This window comes from Zerene cesonia, chromosome 14, assembly GCF_012273895.1.
Source record: "Zerene cesonia ecotype Mississippi chromosome 14, Zerene_cesonia_1.1, whole genome shotgun sequence".
In the NCBI taxonomy this organism is placed as follows: Eukaryota; Metazoa; Arthropoda; class Insecta; order Lepidoptera; family Pieridae; genus Zerene; species Zerene cesonia.
This window is the reverse complement of record NC_052115.1, coordinates 2,393,252-2,405,859: the sequence shown is the minus strand read 5'-3', so window position 1 is coordinate 2,405,859 and position 12,608 is coordinate 2,393,252. Positions and strand designations below refer to the sequence as shown.

Here is a 12,608-nt window from a genome sequence, read left to right as displayed (position 1 = left end):
AAAGTAATAAATGTTATTTGCAGTTAACAATTTTCTTTTTTCTTTATTACAATATTTATGGCAAGACTAGGTACAATGAATCTATTTAAACAATAATAATGATTAAAACACAACCACAAGAACTACATGAAAGAAACGGCGAGTAAGTTCACATAAACTTTCAGCGGATTAAAATATACAGTTAAAGATTACAAATATTTATAATTGAACTTATATATTTCTTATAATTTCAGAGGATTGTTAAAGAAGTTTTCATGCTTATTTCTTGACTTTTGTTCTTATAATACAAAACAAAAAGGTACCTCAATTAACTATTGAATTAATGTCGGAATATTTATTATTAATGACCATTTTTCTTTATAAAAATAATACCTCAACAACATACTGAAAATATATGTCAGTGTCCATGGAATTCAAACTATTTACAAAATACACTAGCTATTTCCGACGAAACACAATTTATGTTTAGACGTCTCGTAGGCGAGCTTTTAGCTCTACGCCGTTACGTCTACGTGTCTACGAGCTTCGTAGCAGCACATCATGTAAAATTAGATAGTGTTGTAACTTGAAATAGATTCCGTATGGATCTATGATATGTCATTGATATGCTCGTTTACTATGCAGGTGTCATTTTTAATTAATGCTAAATAACTACGATTCATTATAACATTAGTTTAATAACTAAGTTTTACTTCCAACATAAAAAAACATTACATTCATATATGTCCGATCGTTTCGAATAAACCCATATTAGAGTATTTTTATGCGAATACAAAGTCCCGATTAGTAGCTTTTTAAATAAAATTAAAGGCATTCAACTTTGGTCACAATAACTCCACTAGCGGTTTATCTTTTAAAGACGTAGATCTATTTTAACCCTTCATAAAATGTTGCTCTAATAGATGCTATGACCAATGCATACTCGACCTCGTCAAATAGCACCCGAGTACGTGGCCCAACGAGTGGTCAGTGGGGCACACACTCGTACATTATTCACAGACATCGATCAGACACATCTTCAAAGAAATTATTGCCGCCCGCCGCGTACAAAGGCGGCCGCGATGTTTCGTTAAATTATTAAATCAATTGATCGTGGGCTTTTTTACATGGAAAACCGATATACCATATACGATATTGGTACGTAATTATGTTGAAGTTACTATGGAAATAAGCTACATACATTTGTATATAAGTTCTTTCCATAGTAACTTCAACATTCTTATAGTTTGAATTAATTTTATTTAAAACGCTTACGTGTTCCGTCTGATAAAATTTGGCTAACGATAAGATATTCGGAAAATCTGTAATGCGAATAAATTGATTTAATTTACTTCTTTTTAATTCGGCCAGAGCCTACGGTTTTTATAGCTTTTTTCCTTACTTCCCATTCTATTTATAGAATTATTTTAGCATTAAAACCTTTAAAGTAACTTTTTAATGTTTTAGATCGCAAGATATATCAATTTATCTAAACTGTTGTGACAGGCATTGCTATTTACAGCAATGCTATTTACAGCAAGAGGGTAGATTCATCCAAAAAAAATTAAAATAATTTTATGAAACCATGATTGAAAAAGAACGGAGTCAACTATGTAAATAATACAAAAATTCAGTTAAATTTTTTAAGTTTATAACACACCATAATTAGTTCAAGTGCTTCTCAGGAATTTTCAGTACGTATTTGACGGAGCAATAATGCAATGTTTGAAAGAAAATTGCAGTTGCATATGCTGGATATGAATAGGTCAATACACAATACTTTCATATGATGTCGACTGGAATTCTTACTATTGTTGAGAACTTTCCGGCTTTTGTGTTGCCGTGGAGCAATATAAGAATGGATCATGTAAGTTTTGCGAATTGAATCCGCAATTCGATACCCGTGGATATAAACACAAGCTTACATTACAATTTTTAAAGACATTATTGGAGACTTATGACTTGGTGTCACATCATTTTATCTGGTTCACAGTAAAGGTATAATATAATATTGTAATATAAACAAAACTTTTTTTGTACAAAACTGATACCTAGCGTTGGTTATACCGATATACTTATTTTAGTATGCTTAGGTACTGTTATAACTATTTGCTCTGCATTCGTTTTATTACATGTCTATATTGAGGGTCGAACACAATTAACAACAATTGAAAAGCGGTCGTCAATTTACTAAAAACTTCACAAAATAAAGTATGTAACAAAGAAGTTTGTATATCGTTCAAGTTCGTTTCAAATTGAGAGTTGACGCGATTATAAAAATAAATAGGGAAGCTCATTTAAAACATTCGTGTAAAGCTGCTTTTAATTCAGCGCTGAAAGATAGAAATATAGTGAGTCAGTCGTAATTACTGGCCAGTGTTATCAACATTGAAATGTAACCCAGCCACGCTCATTAGTAACCGTAATAATGTAGCTACGTGTATTCGTTACAGCCAAACCTATACTATATTTATAACTAGGTACATATCATACTCGAATATATGCTATATGCTCACGATTTTTTAATATACGAGTAGGTATGTGGAAGAGTTTACAGACGATATTTGCTGAGCTTACAAAGAATTTATTTTTATGCTCAAAGGTTTAAATATCATGTAATATATACACACGCTTATAAATATGCATTTACTTTGAATGCTGCGTTTCAATGTCTGCATTGATTCAAATCTGAGCAAATATAAATATACGATTAATAAATTAACTTATTTAAGTTAATTTATTAAAATAATGTACAAGATATAGTATCCATGTTTGTCATTGGGCCTTTGAATGAAAAAAAATATCTAAAATATGCCACTACTAGATGAATAAATCAATATAACATAACGAAACAGTTACTTTTTGATATTTAAAATATATTATGTTTAAGGGGAACATTATGTTAATTACTACGGTCGATATCGTCAACCTAAATTTCATGAAAAGGAAACTTTGAACGTAGTAGGCACAACATTCACACACAATTATTAAAGTCACTTAAAATAGTTCAACATTTGATTAGGTTAGTATTGGTTATTTATAGCCGCGACCTTCCGAGGTCACGCCTCGTAGGTTGAAAAACTCTGCACTTGAATATTGAAACAAAATATACTCCACCCTAGCTTTCTCTACTCCAATTATTTATTTCTATGGCCGCGGTCGCAACGTTTCTTTCATATAAATGTTCGTTAAAGTAATGAACATCGAATGTACTGAGAACAATAAGAATGTTTAAGTAAAATATTAAACGTGTGCGGTTCTCTAGTATTGACCGGTATTATGTCGTTGTTAATGGTTATGTTGATTTATGGCTGTGGACTACGGAAATTGCTAGAACTTATAGGTTTTTTTTTTTAATAATAAGGCAGTGGAGCATGGGCGATATATTGTCGACCGATAAAAGTTGTAATGGAATAAAACTTCACGATTGTGGAAATTGATACGAGCTATTTGTATCTCTGCTGTATTATTATTATAAATTTAGTTTCGAAGTAATAAGTGTCTGTTTGTCGGTCTGTCTGTCTCTTCTTCATGCCTAAACATCTAAACTGATTTGAATTATGTTTTGTAGCAAGACAGCTTGAGACTTGAGAAAACACATAATAAAGGTTTTATCCCGGATATCTCACGGAAACGAAAACGACGCGGGTTTCCTTCGACTACGGAGGCGAAGCTGGAGGAAGAAACCGAGCAATTAATAATGAGTTTTCATATACATGTATATAATAAAACATAAGTATACGTTTTTGTCCCATCAATTTTGATACTGATTTTGTAAATTAAACTTCACCTTTTCTATCATGCAATTTCAATGTTTAAACGTGACGTGTGACGTCATCAGTTATTTATGTCACACCGTTCAACTATAATCGAATAAGTTTAGCGTGTTAGCACTAATTATAAATGTCACCGACCCGTTTTAATGTATGTCTGTGTGAAAAGTACTTGCAGAATGCAACGACAGCATTTCCATTGTGCCTCGAAAATTGCATTGCGCATGTCCAAAAAGTCTATTTACACGAAATAATATTTCTATTGTATAAAGAAATGGAGAACGACAAAAAAAATATACATAAATAATTAAAGAGCACACACATTGCTTCTATTGGAGTAGTCACGAAGATGCTATGGAAGTATAGTTGTAATATGAGGTTTCGAACTTGTGGCGTAGGTGATAAGGTTTAAATTTGGATGTGAGGCGTTTTGGGAGGCCGGCAAGCACTAACTTACCCAGTGGCAGCGTTGGGGACGGCTACACGCGAAGTGACACGGAGTTTTAAGGTTGGACGCCAATATCTCGACCGAGGCGAAATTTTGTCCGCATTAATTTGTACAAACTGTTAGTTTTTTTTAATACATTTCCGAATTGATTTAGAGTATTTTTAAGATGTTTGAACACTTTCTGAAAGTGTATATATCTATATATAGAATGATGTTTCTTACAAACTTGAAAGAACCTCATCTTGACCTTTTTTATTTTTCATTTTAAAGAATATGTTAAAACTTATACTTAACTTATGTGTTAACTGTTTTAAATTAAAAAGTAAATTTTAACTCTACTAGTCACTATAAGCATTTAACTATTAGAAATCGTATGAAACTACGATATACACCGTTGTGTATATATATATAAATATCTACAGTAGTCTATTTTTTTAAAGTAGTTGTAATATTACACTCAATACTTGACATTTACGATAATTAAACGCTAGCTCACTATGTCCAACGAAGTTAAACCAATCGAAAATATACAAGCGCCAATACGGTGTGAAACGCCTCTAACATTACCACGGTTAGGGCGGGCTGAAAACTACCATTCGGTTTCCGAAGCTTGGGGGTGCGAGTCGCGCGCGCTCGCTCCGAAACTTATCGAACTTTCCCGCGCTTTTAGTGACACATCAAACGTTTTTTTTTTTAATTTTCGATATTTAAAGGTAAATATGATATGTCATCTGTGAGCGTAAAAATATTATAATGAATACCTTGCTTATTATTACAAATTGTAAATATAAGTTAGTAGAATTTAAATAACTAATTTGAATTTCTCACGATAGCAGAGGCCTCGTTAACGTTAATTAATGGTGAGAAAAAGAAATTCGAAGAATTGTTTCCAGATGTGGACTTGAATATGAATTCGAGTGATCAGAAATGAGTAATATTTTAAATGTTAATCAACTAATATTAAAAAAAATATAATCTAACTCTAATTACATATTAATATGATCATTTATTTTGAAGTTTTAATGCCACTTTTTGGTCAATTATTAAAAAGTAAATAAATTTACTTTGTCATGTTAATACTTTAAACAATATATGTTGATAACAATATTTTGATTGGTACATTATTATGATTAAATTGAGTATAATTTATAGTCAAGAATGAAATCTGACACCAAAATTACTAAGCAACTTTAATTTTTATTTTTTTTAATGACAAATTTAATAAAACATTATGTTTGTTTAAATTTGTCATTTTGTGTGTTTTACACTTTTTAAACCATTATGTTAAAGGTTATTTACAAACATATGTTTTACTTCATAACTTTCCGAAACAATTTTTAACTTTTTTTCAAAGTAAATAATGCCTACTAAGTTTTCTAAACATGGTGTAACTAAAAATTTTATATTCATTACCAACGAACATAATATTATAGCGTCTTAACTAACTGCATCCGGCAAACGCTGTTCTGCCTTGCTCTGATCATTTAGAAGTATGAAAAATAGATGTTAGCCGATTCTCAAACATACCCGATATGCACGCAAAATTTCATAAGAATCGGTCAAGCCGTTTCGGAAGAGTATGGCAACGAAAACTGTGACCCGAAAATTTTATATATTAGAAGATAACAATAAAATATAATGACTGATTATTATGGGTAATACATAATAAATTCGTACATATCCTCATCTGTACTTTAATGAATCAACACGTTTTTGTAATTGCTCAATCCAAAAACGCACAATGGCCAAATTTCTCTTCTATTATAACTTGAATGTAAAATGATTTCTATGCGCTGCGACTCGTTCATAGAAGTACACCCTTTATATTAAGTGGGTTCTATAATGACATTTTTTTAAATACCTTTAGAATGTATCGCACGTGCAGGCAATAATACGTATTGTAATATATAATGTCTTCCATTTATTTCGTGATAATTCTACTTAACCGAATGTATGCTTTAAAAGCAATTATTTAAGACCACTCGTCTCCATTTATTTATAAAGGAACAAGAGTAAATGAATACACGAGTTTAATTTAAGCAAAATGGAAAATGAATAATTAGAGAGTTGAGAGTATAGCGTTATATAATATAATAATTATTTAATATTCATGTCATAAGCAAAACTTTTCAGAACGGTTTACGTTTAGAACACAAGTCGTCCACAATACGATGGTGAAGAATGATATTCATATATTGTGTGTACGAGTATGATACAATATCAACACTTGAAATTTTTAATTTGGCAAAAACGCACGCACTAATTTGTTACAGAAAATTATTTGAAATTATCTTTATACATCAAATAAACAGTTAAAAACAAAATGGCCAAGATATTCGAAGTAACTTACGCTTACGCCCAACAAAGATTCTTTATATTCCTAAATAACTATCCCACTCAGTTCACTTAGCATCGTATAATTTGCATTTTTACAATAAACTCAATAAAATGGTGGATATTAGAATTTTAACTTGCTATTGGTCGCTCTTTCATTAATAATGGTTGAAGTTAATTGCCACTATGCTTCCTCGTCTCGACAGCGGTGACATTTACTGTTGTAAATGGTGAAATTGGAAAGAGACCTGAATTTGTAAAATACCCGTAATGAGACAATATTTCTCTTTAACTGGAAGATAAAATTGAGACTCTAGTCACGTGTCAAGTGTTGAAGAACTTTGCCAGAAACGTTTTTTTTTGTTACAGATGTGGTACATCACTATGTGGCCAAAGTCAAATCCGAGCTGATATTTTTGAATAGATGCTGGCTGAGGATACGATCGGAAGTAGAAGAAATAAAAAAAAATAGATTTTTGAAAAACGAATCAAAGAAATTTGTTGCGGCAGTCGCGAAGGCGGCGCCGCTGAGTACGGTTGTGGATCACTGGTGCTTCTGGAGGCAGTTAGTGTTGGCGGGCTTTGCCATCGTGAGCGCACAACGCAGCCCACTCGGTTGGGCCATGGGCAGCTCACAACGTCTGGCTGCTGTGGCGGCTGTATCACATGCTAAGCATTATTACAACCACACGCAGCCAAATGTCATTCAAACCGAATCGACTCACTATAACATCAATATATTCTTTGTAAGGTTTGTATTTAGCATCAAACTGATATTAAAATTACAAAACAAACAACACACTGTCTAACACGAACTTGTTTATAAACCTGGTTTTAAAACAGATACACAACACCTATCAAAGTAACTAAGCTTTTTAAAATTGCGACCGTAATACGGACAGTATGGTTAGTAAACACTTGTTTAATACGAAGAAGATACGATCGGATGCAGGGTAAATCTCGGACTACTATAAAACGACTGGTCAAACTCAGCTACACGGTTTATTGGGTAATGAATTTTTCAGTGCGGTAATAATTCTCTTAGACTTTTACGTTTGGATTACGATTTATATTTCCCGATTCTCGGATTGATATCTTGTAATCCCAATAAAATGGTATCACCAATATACAGACACATATACACTTGACAATGTAATAAAAACATATGGAAGGAAATGACATATACCTACATAAACGTAAGATTTAATCGAATTTTTGATATCCAATCACGAATTATCCGAACGAATTTGGAATAACGTACGACAGCAATATCTCTAGTAAAACAAAATCACTATAGACATTTCTTACACGTTTTTATACGAGCAAACCTTCAAATATTAGTTTGTTGTACACGATAATTTAAGTGCAATTATTCGTATCCAATAAACGATCTCAATTAAGTTATAGTACTGTCACTTCGCTTGTCTAACTAAAGTCAAGCGTTAACACCAAATATTTGCTAGTGGTTCAGATTTCTCAAGCGATTTGAGAACTAGGACTATTCACGTCAGTAATTTGACACGCCAAGTTATTAACACAAATGATAACCAGGATCTTTGTACGTATTAGTAATAGACTTATTATTTTATATCCTAAAAATAAGTTTCCAGCAAAGGTTGTCCTAAGATAATGCTATTTGTTTCAAAAGTAAAGAAGATAACCATATTTACGATTTAAATCAACTACCACCAGGTACTATCAATTTAACTGAATAGCAGTGTAAATTAGTTGAGATATTAGATTCCCAAAGGGCATAACTAGAAATGACGTCAATCGCTGAAATGAAAGATCCTCAATGCTTTAAATCCATTTAGTCATTATTTCACGACATCTCGAGGTATTAACTTGCAAAAAACTTAACAAATATATTTTCCATGAAAGCGAATCAATAGCTCGCAGATTCCCATCCATCACTCAACAGTTAGAATCTTAATCCATTACAATTAATAAACAAACCCATTTAGATGGAACGCTGTAGAAAATTATTTGCTCTTTTCGAACATATTATACGTAGGTATAATACAACACAATATTTTTATTGTGGGAGTCGAGAACGCTTCGGCAAGAATTGGGCCAGCTCGCACCGGGGAAGTACCACACCCCCACAGAAAACCGGCGTGAAATGGAAGCATGCCACTGTGTTTCGTACGGTGAGTGGGGGAGCCGGAGGCCCATTTCCTTCTCCTCACCCGTCACAGTCCATTCCTTCTTTCCAGTCGTTAATCCTTTCCTTTTCCTTTACCCCTTAAAAGCGGGCAACACATTCGCAGAGGCACTACCTCTGCGAATGTTCATGGGCGGTGGTGATCGCTTACCATCAGGCGAACCACCAGCCTAGTTGCCTGCTATGACATAAAAAAATATATATATAACGACGTATAATAAGAACTAGATTTCCACCCGCGGCTTCGCTCGTTTAATTTGTTCCCACAGGAATGAGATGTTGCACCGTGGTAAAAAGTTACCTATTTCACTCTCTAGTCTTCTCACTATACTCAAAGTCTAATAAATGAAAAAAAAACACAAATAGAGAATTGGTGAAAATCTTTTGTCATTCGAATTTAATTCCGAGTCAGGTTTAAGCTTTTATATTTAAATCAGAATTTCAAAGGGCCACACATTTCACCAACCTTAATAGACTATCAAGTCATATTTTCCTGGGTCCCAGTGGATAATCGTTCATCGTCAGTGTAAGCCCGATAAGCCACTGGCTTTAGGGTTGCCACGAAATTTTTGTAAAATAAAATAAAATGAAAAAGATAACATAATAATAGACTAATATTTAACTATTATCTAATAATCCGTATTCAATTATTATTATAACATTATTTGAGTAGAGTTCGCTACACATTCATTACTAAATACACTAATTGCATTTTGATCGCACAAAATTGTCTGAATTCATAATTCATACAAAACAATGAAACACTTTATGGCAATCCGATTTCGTTCTAAACGATACACAAACGCATCATTTATGTCATAATTATATTTCCAATTAGTGCTCTTTTATACACGACTGACACGAATTGATTTTCAAATATATCAGCCTCGAGTACAAGCCATCGAATTAATTATTCATTGGCACTTAAAATTTCCGTTTAAAAACCTTTGATGCCGAGACATTTATCACATTAGCGCCCAAAATATCGCGATCTGCGCCATACTTTAGGGTCACGAAATATCAAAGGACATCCCTTCAAGTGAGATATCGGCAGACTGAATTACACGTTCATTTTCTTCAAGCCCCTCTTGAATCTTAACTTGACGGTAACGCATGATAAGAGAACGCGTTATATTTTTGTCACGTGCGGTGATAACAGCTACAACTTACAGCTTACTTGAGAATCTTATATTACATTTATTAGCAAGAGAATGCTTTCACTTAGACGATCACTGCTGTCCATGTCTAGTTCGAATTTTGCATAGAGATAAAATATTTATATGGGATGAAATAAATTTGAAAAAAGAACACGAAATATTTTTTTATGTATTTATAAACCTTCTTTGAACAGCTCAAGGCGAGCAAAGAGGACAGTCAAGGAATTTGTTCCTAATTCAATATTCTGGTACATTTCTCCGCATTTATGGTTCCGCAAATGTGCTCTTTCTTAATGCAATCACTTAAGTTATATTTTTATGATAAATTCTTATTACATGACGGCAAAACTGAATTACATTCCGCATAGCATTCATGCATTTTCTAGCGGTGTTCAAAGAAGTTACATCCTATCGTACTAATATTATAAATGCGAAAGTTTGTAAGGATGTGTGTGTGTGTGTGTTTGTTGCTCTTTCACGCAAAAACTCCTGAACCGATTGCAATGAAATTTGGTTCGTAGACAGATGGACAACTGGAATAACATATGGGCAACTTTTTATCCCGATATTCCTACGGGATACGGACTTACGTGGGTAAAACCGCGCGGTGCAGCTAGTTTATTATAAATTCGTTAAGACACATTTCTAAAATTCACGACGAACTCATACGTTTTTGGGTACATTATCATCAAATACCTTAAAGATAAAGTCAAAAATTTCTCTCCTTGGTCCGTACAATATCGCTTAACAAGTTTTGTGCAATTAATTCTAATCATAGCCAATTAAACTACACTTGCGTAGCGTCTATCCACGTGCCTAACACTCTCGCTTAAAAGAGAGCAAACCAATGATACTGTGGTATATACACTGAATGTTTCCGATTGTATCTTCTGAAACAATTTAGGGTGAAACAAAACAGCTGGCGTAACTGACCTTCGTCACTAAATCGTATTCATGTCTTGTGAATACATTCGCTTTGCCCGACGCCCCTCAGAGGTCGCGAATTAATGAGGGCGTGTTAATTTCAATTATCTTCCCGTATTTGGGTCAAAGGTTTATGTTACCGAATTAATGTTGTATTTATTGTATTCATAATATAACTGTGATGTATATCGAATTTCATTGCGAGAATTTATTTAATTACAATGTTCATTAAATGTATCTCACTAGCTTATACTATATTCTTTTTATTGTTTTACTTTTAAGTTTGTAACAGTAGTTGAACAGTAGGATCATTTTGATTAAGAAATTAAAAAGTTTAATCAATCAATAAAAAAATTCAGTCCACGGGAGGAGGTTCCTTGGATTCGCCTTTGAGTAGTCGTGTAGTCTCAGACCTTATATTTAGACTTATTGGGTAGTTTAAATTACTCTTTATACTGTAATAAATGACAAATGGCATATACGATATTAGCTTAATTTTGTAATATTAGACGTGTGTCTTATCAAGATATGTCTCAAAAAAATATCTAATCAAGCTGATACAGTTTTATTGTTTCGTTTGTCGTGTGATAGGTAGTTTATTTTAATCGCCCACGCTCATTTATTTGTGCAATTAAACGATCATATATATTATACACAGTTTGTCTACGCTAACATCATAAAGAAACTTTCGTATTGTTGTATGTTTATAACGTTGTCACGCATAAACTGCTTGACCGATTTAAAAAATTATTTCACAATTCGAAAGCTGCAACTTCACTGAGCTAGTAATAAATAAATGTCAGCAGTTCAAAACTTTTTTTATTGAGCTTCCGCTGCTTGAGCTGCGAGTTAGCGTTAGCTGAAGTAATATATAACAGTTATTATGAATATAGTAATTACTTATATGAATATGTATTTTTATACTTGTAATATATTTTCATAAAAACATTGATAAAGATAACGAACAAATACTAAAACTCCCTTACATCCATAACATCATCATTTCGACTGGATCGTTGAATGGCAAACGTGCCATATATGAACACTAAAAGCCTATACTGTAGAGATATGTTTTATACTGTTCTCTTTTAAAAAGCTGATGAAACTGGATAAATGCAGGCGTCAACTAGATAAAATTTCAATTTTCAGTATGAATAACCTTATATTCCGCCTTAACTCAACCGTTATTGGAACTTTCAAAGAATTTAAGCGTCGATATTATGTTACGTAGGCATTGTTTTTCAATCTCCACTCGAAGTTTACTTTTTTATGAAAGAAAATTGGGATGTTTGCTTTAAGCTCCGCCATAATGGAAGTAATAAAAAATCATACGAATTGAACAGTCTGCGTCAATATATTAAAGTGATTTGAGGCTATATAGAATATTTCATGAATAGCCCGATTTCTCGCGCAGTAAAAAATCATTTCTGAATGTTATCGTATTCTAGAGAATCTTTTTCGCTAATTGAAACTCCTTTACACACCAATACACATAACATAGCGGTGTAGGGATGTGATAAATCGATACACCCATGTGACAGTTTACAGCTCGTCGCGACACTAGATGTCCAATTAGTAGACCGTCTACAGCGAAGCGCTCCCCCGAATTCGATGTTTACTTCTGCTTACTCGTATTAACATTTAAAATTCGAACCGTTATTTACAGCCAATATAATTGACGTTTGGTTTGTTTTTTTTTTTTAAGAGTAGCTTGCTGCTTTTAAAATTGGCGGCAAATAAGAACGTGTCATTTAAAAATATACTTAGTCTGGCCATAAATACTGTTACACTTAATTATAAAAAAATATTACATTTGAATTTCGAATCTG

The 12,608-nt window shown here is 32.9% G+C and overlaps 2 protein-coding genes across 2 annotated transcripts in view; one reads left to right on the top strand and one right to left on the bottom strand.

Moving 5' to 3' along the window:
• Positions 1-12,608, bottom strand: part of LOC119832005 (probable beta-hexosaminidase fdl) — a 72,508-nt gene that overhangs the window by 10,400 nt on the left and 49,500 nt on the right. The window lies entirely within an intron of this gene.
• The window catches only part of LOC119832006, a 24,785-nt gene continuing 19,091 nt past the window's right edge, over positions 6,915-12,608 (top strand). Inside the window, exon 1 of the mRNA XM_038355585.1 lies at positions 6,915-7,285. Within this exon, the coding sequence (XP_038211513.1) occupies positions 7,158-7,285 (128 nt within the window). The 5' untranslated portion in view covers positions 6,915-7,157. The remainder of the gene's footprint in view (positions 7,286-12,608) is intronic.